At 37.7% G+C, this 9,725-nt stretch overlaps 1 protein-coding gene across 1 annotated transcript in view; it reads left to right on the forward strand.

The window, feature by feature from the left end:
• Nucleotides 1-8,024, forward strand: part of LOC126176834 (tuftelin-interacting protein 11) — a 148,717-nt gene extending 140,693 nt beyond the window's left edge. Inside the window, exon 14 of the mRNA XM_049924021.1 lies at nt 5,708-8,024. Within this exon, the coding sequence (XP_049779978.1) occupies nt 5,708-5,956 (249 nt within the window). The 3' untranslated portion in view covers nt 5,957-8,024. The remainder of the gene's footprint in view (nt 1-5,707) is intronic.
• The last annotated feature ends 1,701 nt before the right edge of the window (nt 8,025-9,725 follow it).

Raw genomic sequence — 9,725 nt, forward strand, 5'->3', positions numbered from 1 at the left:
ACATACCAGAACCCAGGTAGACAGAGAAAGTTATGTTGAAGAAAGAAACAAAGCCAAACAGATAATTGCAGCATCCAAGAAGAAATCGTGGGAAGACTTTGGAAACAGGTTGGAGACTATGGGTCAAGCTGCTGGAAAACCATTCTGGAGTGTAATTAGCAGTCTTCGAAAGGGAGGTAAGAAGGAAATGACAAGTATTTTGGACAGGTCAGGAAAACTGCTGGTGAATCCTGTGGATGCCTTGGGCAGATGGAGGGAATATTTTGAAGAGTTGCTCAATGTAGGTGAAAATGCGATCAGTAATGTTTCAGATTTCGAGGTAGAATGGGATAGGAATGATGATGGAAATAGGATCACATTTGAGGAAGTGGAAAAAATGGTCAATAGATTGCAGTGCAATAAAGCGGCTGGGGTGGATGAAATTATGTCGGAACTCATCAAATACAGTGGAATGTCAGGTCTTAAATGGCTACACAGGATAATTGAAATGGCCTGGGAGTTGCGACAGGTTCCATCAGACTGGACAAAAGCAGTAATCACACCAATCTTTAAACATGGAAACAGAAAAGATTGTAACAACTACAGAGGTATCTCTTTAATCAGCATTGTGGGTAAAATCTTCTCAGGTATTGTTGAAAGGAAAGTGTGAGTATTAGTTGAGGACCAATTGGATGAAAATCAGTGTAGGTTTAGGCCTCTTAGAGGTTGTCAGGACCAGATCTTTAGCTTACGGCAAATAATGGAGAAGTGTTATGAGTGGAACAGGGAATTGTACCTATGCTTTATAGATCTAGAAAAGGCATATGACCGGGTTCCTAGGAGGAAGTTATTGTCTGTTCTACAAGATTATGGAATAGGAGGCAATCTTTTGCAAGCAATTAAAGGTCTTTACATGGATAGTCAGGCAGCAGTTAGAATTGACGGTAAATTGAGTTCATGGTTCAGAGTAATTTCAGGGGTAAGACAAGGCTGCAACCTGTCTCCACTGTTGTTCATATTATTTATGGATCATATGTTGAAAACAATAGACTGGCTGGGTGAGATTAAGATATGTGAACACAAAATAAGCAGTCTTTCGTATGCGGATGACTTAGTTGTGATGGCAGATTCGATTGAAAGTTTGCAAAGTAATATTTCAGAGCTAGATCAGAAATGTAAGGACTATGGTATGAAGATTAGCATCTCCAAAACGAAAGTAATGTCAGTGGGAAACAAATGTAAACGGATTGAGTGCCAAATAGGAGGAACAAAGTTAGAACAGGTGGACGGTTTCAAGTACTTAGGATGCATATTCTCACAGGATGGCAACATAGTGAAAGAACTGGAAGCGAGGTGTAGCAAAGCTAATGCAGTGAGCGCTCAGCTACGATCTACTCTCTTCTGCAAGAAGGAAGTCAGTACCAAGATTAAGCTATCTGTGCACCGTTCAATCTTTTGACCAACTTTGTTGTATGGGAGCGAAAGCTGGGTGGATTCAGGTTACCTTATCAACAAGGTTGAGGTTACGGATATGAAAGTAGCTAGGATGATTGCAGGTACTAGTAGATGGGAACAATGGCAGGAGGGTGTCCACAATGAGGAAATCAAAGAAAAACTGGGAATGAACTCTATAGATGTAGCAGTCAGGGCGAACAGGCTTAGATGGTGGGGTCATGTTACATGCATGGGAGAAGCAAGGTTACCCAAGAGACTCATGGATTCAGCAGTAGAGGGTAGGAGGAGTCGGGGCAGACCGAGGAGAAGGCACCTGGATTCGGTTAAGAATGATTTTGAAGTAATAGGTTTAACATCAGAAGAGGCACCAATGTTAGCACTGAATAGGGGATCATGGAGGAACTGTATAAGGGGGGCTATGCTCCAGACTGAACGCTGAAAGGCATAATCAGTCTTAAATGACGATGATGATGATGAAATGATGATGATGAACATAAGCAACCTGTGCCAAAAATTTCTGAGGTGATCAAGATTTCCTTTTAGGCAATTGTACCACAACTTATTAGGGGTTTCATTTGGAAGTGATAACCTTCCAGCTTCTGTTCAAGAGTCCTTTCAGTAGTTCACTTGCCTTCAGCAGCAAATGTTCAGCTTCAGTGATTGTCCAACTCTCATGTTCAGTTGTACCATTTTTTTTCAGGGGCATAGGGTGGCAGAATCAATAATACTGTTCCCTTATCTATGAGAAATTCCTTGACATCTGTGTTATTAAATTATTTAGCTCCATCACATCTTACTTGCTTAACTCAATGTTCACTGGTTTGTGCTTCATTTAAAAACTATTTAAACACATCATATGCTTCACATTAGTGTTTCAGAAAGAAAATTCAGTGGAATGTACAGAAATCATCTTTAAAAATTTCATAATATCTAGCACCTCCAAACAACTCAATACTCATTGGTTCGTTGACGTCTGCATGGATTGATTTGCCAGCAACTGTTAATCTGTTTATTCATGGTTTGAATGGTATTCTGTGCATCTTTTCTAATGTAAAGCTATTGCAAGATCCCTCCCTCTATATTGATGTCAAATTTCTTCAAGATATTCTTTGGATGTTTATTTTGAAGAACAAATATTTTGTGGTACACTTGCAATATATCTTTCAGAAGGGAACACCAAGGTCACTTGATTTCTCTTTTTCTGGTCTGATGTCACACATATTCAACACATACAGCCTGTTTTACACATTGGCTGAAATGACAATGTCGCTGCTGCCTTTTTCCAGAATCTTAACACTTTTATGGTCAAATGTTGATGTGTAGCTGTTCCAGTAGGCTGCTCTAGCAGAGAACTAATGAGCACTTGTATCAGCCATGTATAAAACATTTTCCATTGTAGCACTGTATAATTCAGAACATCATCTAATTTCAATATTAACTGTTCCTTGACCAAATGCACACATATTAGTACCTGTTTTCCCTATAAAATCACTTCATGCACATAAAATTCATTATATGAAATAAAGTACTGTTTATCTGGAGTTATATGCTTTGAGGCACCATTGTCACAATACCATTTATTTGGAGCAGTGTACTTTCCAGTAGATCTGTGCAAAATGTGTGGAGTAAGTAGTAGCTGCATGCCTGAAGTAAATACATTTCCTTTACCTTCTCTGCTTGCTACGAGTTAGTGTTGTCATGACTGTTCCATGGAAACTCTGCTTGACAGTGCCCTAGTTGTTTGCATTTACTATGCAGAAATTTTAGCTTTCCTCGATCTTTTGATGACTATTATTTTGTTCTTTTCATGTGTCTGGAATCACAAATGCAGTTGATTCCATTGTATTTTATTCACACAAGTCAGTAGCATAAAGTTTTTTTAATGAGTACCTGCAACCTGTGATTTACCGAGGTATTGTGCCCCATAGATCTTCAAAATTATTGTATTATTTTCCAGAGTAGATAAGATTTGACTATGTAACATTCTTTCAGAGAGCGTATCCTCTCCATGTTTTGTTAACTCGTTATTTACATCTACAAACAACTTCAGAAGGTTAGCTACATGTGTACCAACACCTTCTGTTTCAATGCATTTTACCTGGAAAAAGTTCCAGTTAACATTATTAAGCAGTGTGCTGCTATGTTCAAATTGCACACGTAGTTTGTCCCATATTTCTTTAGCTTTATTGCATGTCAACACAAGTTCAGCAGTTGGTTTACTTAGCTCACTTGCTGTCATATTTGCTACTTTTGTCATCCCTTTGCCATTCTGTGTACGCTAAATGTCTTGAAGAGTTCCTGTGAACAAAGCATCACAGAGACATGCATTTACATTTTTCCCAATCATCAGGCCCTTTAAGTTATCTATATTCACATTATACTCACATAGGTAGCCATGTTCGTACAGGAGGTTCCCTTTACTGTATGACTTGTCACAGCAAAAACTTTCATCTATCAACACAAACTGAATTGAGTCAATCTTCTTCTGAAACCGTGTTTCTTCTTCTGAAACTCCATTTTGTTCAATTAGACACTGGCTGAGCCCATAACCTGCTGCAAAAATTATTTTTAAGTTTGGTCAGTACAGTTTCATTAATGAACAGTTTACTCCCATTAGACTCTTCCTGATGCTTTCTGTTATTGAATTGCCATCCCACCGTCCAGCCACAGGGGAGCAAGTGACAATGCTGTAGCTACAGGCAATGGATTTACATTATAGGAAGTGGGACTCAAATCACCATTTTGCTGCGTCAATTTGTGTATCCTTAAATCTTGTAGGGCAGATTCCAGTATGGTTTCTGTGTAAGGATGTAACCAGTTTCCTTCCCAAATATAAGCTTGTTCTTTGTATCTAATGACCTCTTCACGAACAGGCATCAAATCCTGATGTATATTCATTACATTACATTAATACTTGTTCCATAGACCATGAATATGCCCTTTTGTAAAGGTGTGGAACTTGACAGTTTAACATAAGTTTTCATTACACAATAATTTTTTTACGCTACTACTTCATATCTAAACATTTATCTAATGACTAGAAGAAGCTGTCATTCAGAAATTGTTTTAATTTGTTTTTAAATGTTTGTTGGCTATCTGTCAAGGCTTTTAATGCATTTGGCAAATGACCAAAGATGTTTGTGGCAACATAATTCACCCCTTTCTGTGCCAAATTCAGATGTAATGCAGAATAGTGAAGCTCATCCTTTCTTTTAGTGTTGTAGTGATGCACTTCATTATTATTTTTGAATACGGATGGGTTATTAATAACAAATTTAATAAGCAAATACATGTATTGCTGAGCTACTGTGAATATCCTAAGTTCCTTAAATAAATGTCTGCAAGGTCAGCATGGTGGGGTCCAGCTATTATTCTGATCACATGCTTTTGTGCAATGAATACTGTTTCTTTTAATGACAAATTACACCAATATATGATGCCATTTGAAAGCAGTGAATGAAAATAGGTGCAGTATGCTCATTTACTGATATTAAATAATGGAAATTCTATGTAGGAATATGAACATGAACAATGTAGGAAAAGACATTGCTACTTACCGTAAAGAAGACAGTCAAGTTACAGACACACACAATTAAAAGACACTTACATATAGCTTTCAGCCACAGCCTTCATCAGCTAAAGAGACTTACACGCGCGCGCACGCACACACACACACACACACACACACACACACACACACACACCCGCGCGCACGTCTGCCAGCTCCAGCGTCGTGGTCTGCTCTGTCTCTCTTTTACTGATGAAGGCTGTGGTTGAAAGCTATATGTAAGAGTCTTTTAACTGTGCCTGTCTGCAGCTTGACATGTCTTTTTTTACAGTTAGTAGCGATCTGTATTTTCCTTACATTGTTATTGTTTATTACAAAAATTTGCAATAACACATTCCTTGAATCATGGAAAGATCAATACCAGGATGTATCCTTTGAAAAAGTGTTGGCCATTGTCCTGCTCCTTGCTTGTGCAATTTGATCATGTGGCCTTTCTGAAATGGCCTTATTGTGTACAGGGAACGAAGCTCTAATTTTCTCCAATTTGTTGTAGTGACATGACATAACTAGCTGCCTCAAATGTGCCTTTTTGAGCCTTTGCTATAAAAACAAAAAAAATGTGAGCAATAAATGGTAGTATTAAATATTCTTCGTGAATTGAATGGGGTGTAGAATTTGCTAGGTTTTTTTAGTCAGTAAGAGCAATTTGGAAACAAGGTTTTAATTACATGGTAATATTTATCAGTCACTAATGTTTTGTTACAGATGCTGGCAGAAGCTGTTCGAACTGCAAGTCAGATACCACAAGGATTTAAGGACCTCATTCAGAAGCGTTGTGAGGAACGTGGTATTATTTTTGTGCCACTTGCTAATAGGTACCGTGAAGGCAAACAAATTTATCGTTGTGGAAAAGTTCAAGTGTACCTGGACCGCAATGTTGTTTTTGTCAGTTATAATGGTGGAAGCACATGGGCTCCAACATCACTTTTTAGTGTGTTGGAAATGGCTGCTTAAAATTTTTGCAAGTGGTCTTCGTTGTGCAAAGGGGCCGGTGTTCAGCAGCATTTAAAAAGAAATTATATGCTGTTTTATAGTGTTGTGTCAAATGAGAAGAGGAATAAGTATGTGCATAACTGTGTGACAATGGTGTGATGAAAGTGGAGACACTGCCTGTGATCAAATTAAGACCTCACTTTTTGATCGTGAAAAAAATTCAGATTATGTACATATCGAAGTGAATTGCTAATTTTGTTTATTTTTGTACTTGTATTGTGAAGTTTAGGCTAAATGTCTCAAAGTGATATACTGTATATTCAAAAATTTTAATGAAATATGTTGTAATATTATTGAGAATATACCATTCCCTTAAAATTTTAAAAAGATTACATGTGACTTTATAACGACCATGTAACCTGATAAAGTATTTTGGGCAGTAAAATTTACATGGCTGCCAATCAGTATTCCCCATCGCTTGCTCACTGATATGCTGCAGCTTATTGTTTGAATAAGTGCGGTCAGTCATCTTGCTAATAATGCAGAAGACCAAAAGTGCTACAATAAATGTGTTGTAAATGCTTATTGGAGGATAATTTAAGAAAAAAAAAGGCAAATGAGCCACTTGACACATAGGGTGTCAAATTGAGCACTCTATATAAAATAACTTTATTTATTTGTGTAGTTGTTGAGAAAAATGATGAATTGTTTTAACACTCTATTGAAAATATTGTTTTGGCACCTAAAAATTGCATTGTACGATGTCTTCAGCTGTACTGGCTGTAACCTACCTTTCATTAGACTTAAAATTTGCTGATATTAACTAATACTGATTTATAAATATGCTCATAAACAGATGAGTTGTCTTGCAATGTGGATATTGGTATTTATTAATAGTTATTAATCAAAACCAGACTGTGCACTGTGTGCATTGATATTTATACATAACAACATATTTGCATGTAACAGAATCCTTGGCAGTATTTGAATATTATAGCATTTATATAATTTTGGTAGTATCTCATGTTCTGTGATTGAGTGTACAAAATGTACTGACTAGAGCTTAGTGTCAGTCTCATTTCACTATCCAAGGGAAATAGTGAAACATATTCCTTAAGACAGTATTCAGTTTTGACTACAAAGCTATTTGGGAAATTAGTGAATAAAAACTTTTTGCTTTATAGGTGGTGATCACTCATAAAATCTCAAGCTTTTGGAAACAGTTTCTGTCAACAGTGTCCAGTGTATATCATTTTCAACTGATCACGCAAATTATTTTTTTATGGCTGTTCAAAGCTATGCTGTTTACAGTAGATTATGAAAGCTTGAGGTAATTACGAGGTGATGCATCAATTTGAAGAGATTTTAAAGCCCAAGTATTTCAATAAAAATACTTGTTGTGGCAAAGATGTTATAATGTTTTGTTTTAATTCATTTGAGATTTAGCAATTTCTGTCTACTTGTTATAGTGTTTGAATATCAACAGTATTATGAAAGAAAAGATTGCTGCTCACGATAAAGATGATATGTCGAGTTGCAGACAGGCACAGTGGAAAAACTGTTACAGATGAGCTTCAGGCAAAGTCTTCTTCACAAAAGAAAAATACACACACATTCACACAAGCAAGGACACATCAGACACATGACTGCTATCTCCAGCTGCCCCCACACCAGAATCTGATTCTGATCAGAGTGGCTGGAGATAGTGGTCACATGCACCCTTTGTGTGTGTGTGTGTGTGTGTGTGTGTGTGTGTGTGTGTGTGAGAGAGAGAGAGAGAGAGAGAGAGAGAGATATGTGTTTGCTTTTGTGAATGTGTGTCTGGTTTTCTTTTCTGAAGGAGGCTTTGGCTGGAAGTTCGGACATAACAGTCTTTTTGCCTTGCCTGTTTGTATCTCAATGTGTCATCTTTATGGTGAGTAGCAATCTGTCCTTTTCATAATATTGCCAATATTCCAACCTAGACTTTCCATTGTTTTATTGTGTTTGATTACTTACAAAAGACCACAACATAATTTCTGTCACTTCTGAAAGAGATTATTTTCAACCCATGTATAAATATTCAGATGTGTAAAGATAAGTATACATTTCCTTTTGAAGTCTAGATTACTAGGCCACAATATTAAAATGGTAGGAATGAACTTTATCCTTTCTCTGGAATGTGGAATGCAACCCCCCACCCATCCACCACACCTTCCCCACTTTTCATGGGTTCCACCTCTTGATGAAGTTATGAAGTTCATGTTTTGTCAACCAATGATGAACTCTTTTTGTAGGGAAATTTTTGAGCCACTGAAAAGATATGTTCGCTAATGTGGGGGTTTTGAGTACCAGTGTATCAAATTATCCTCTTTCCCTAGTGCGTTTGATATTTATATTGTATTTATTACAATATTAGAGCACCATCTACTTTGTGTGTGTCAGGGTGTATACGACCCGGGACATCCAGGAGATCTGGGGAAACCCGGGAATTTTTTCATCCGGGAGAAAACCAGGGAATTTTTTAGAATTCTGGGAATTTTTCATTGTTTTAGTTACCAACTAAATTTTTGTGATTTTGACTGATAAGAACCAATATTCTAACGAAGGATATTACCATATCCCACTTCTGCCCCACTTCTGCAGAATAATACTGCAGCAACAAAACATGAATTGGGAGGGGGGGGGGGGGGGGGGGGAACCGAAAATAAAACTTAAGTCGCAAAGGAAATGCGCCATATACAACAACAAAACACAGTTCTCATACAAGTGTCTGCGAACCAAAGTGTGTCAAAGGCTTTAGGTAGAAAATGCAGTGCTTCCTAACAACAAATTGCCTCCGATGAGCAGCACGTGACAGCTGTTCACATTAGATTCATTTGAGCGCAGTTGAGTCGCGTATGAGTAGTACCGTCTCCTGCTTCTGGCTACAGATGTATGACTGGGCGCCACTATCTAAATTGGTCCGGTTCGGAAATATTGTAGATACGGGGCTGATGCACAGAGCAGTCTGAGTTGTAGTGGGGAGTTGGGTAGTCTCCATGTGACCTGTGTTTACGTTTAGTGATTTTGCTATTTCCTCTTCATTTATTTGTCTCACATTAAATGAAAACAAAATGAATTTCTGTGGCCTAGAGCTACCAAATGACTTAAAATACATTCGCAAAATTACAGAAGGCTAAAATATGTTGTTAGTTTCAGGTTTATTTTCCACCTTTCTGACAGTCAAGCATCAATCGCCTTGCAGAACAATGAAGTTATTTTCGTCGATTTGCTAAAGAGATTTGGCTTTTATTAATCTTTTGCACTGAGGCAGTCAGTTTATTTGAAACGAAGTGTTTAATTTCACACTGTTGGCTAGTTTCAACTGTTCGCTGCATTTCAAGTGTAAGTTTTCCATCTTTTAGCTCATATGGCATTATGCCATAATAAAGAACCAAACATGAGATAATACAGTACTGGTGCCGGCCGGAGTGGCCGAGCGGTTCTAGGTGCTACAGTCTGGAACCGCGTGACTGCTATGGTCGCAGGTTCGAATCCTGCCTCGGACATGGATGTGTGTGATGTCCTTACGTTAGTTAGGTTTTGATGACCTCAGAAGTTAAGTCCCATAGTGCTCAGAGCCATTTGAACCATACAGTACCGGTACTCCAGAAAATTTACATCCGAATCTGGACATATGATTGTGCACTTTATGCCGAATTATGCATTTTAGTATGGTTCAGGAAATTCTGATGCTCTTGAAGTATCCTTTAATGTCTTGTTTCTTTTATGACATAATGCAAGATCTTTTAATGTTTTACAAGTACGA

Source organism: Schistocerca cancellata, chromosome 3 (assembly GCF_023864275.1).
Source record: "Schistocerca cancellata isolate TAMUIC-IGC-003103 chromosome 3, iqSchCanc2.1, whole genome shotgun sequence".
NCBI lineage: Eukaryota > Metazoa > Arthropoda > Insecta > Orthoptera > Acrididae > Schistocerca > Schistocerca cancellata.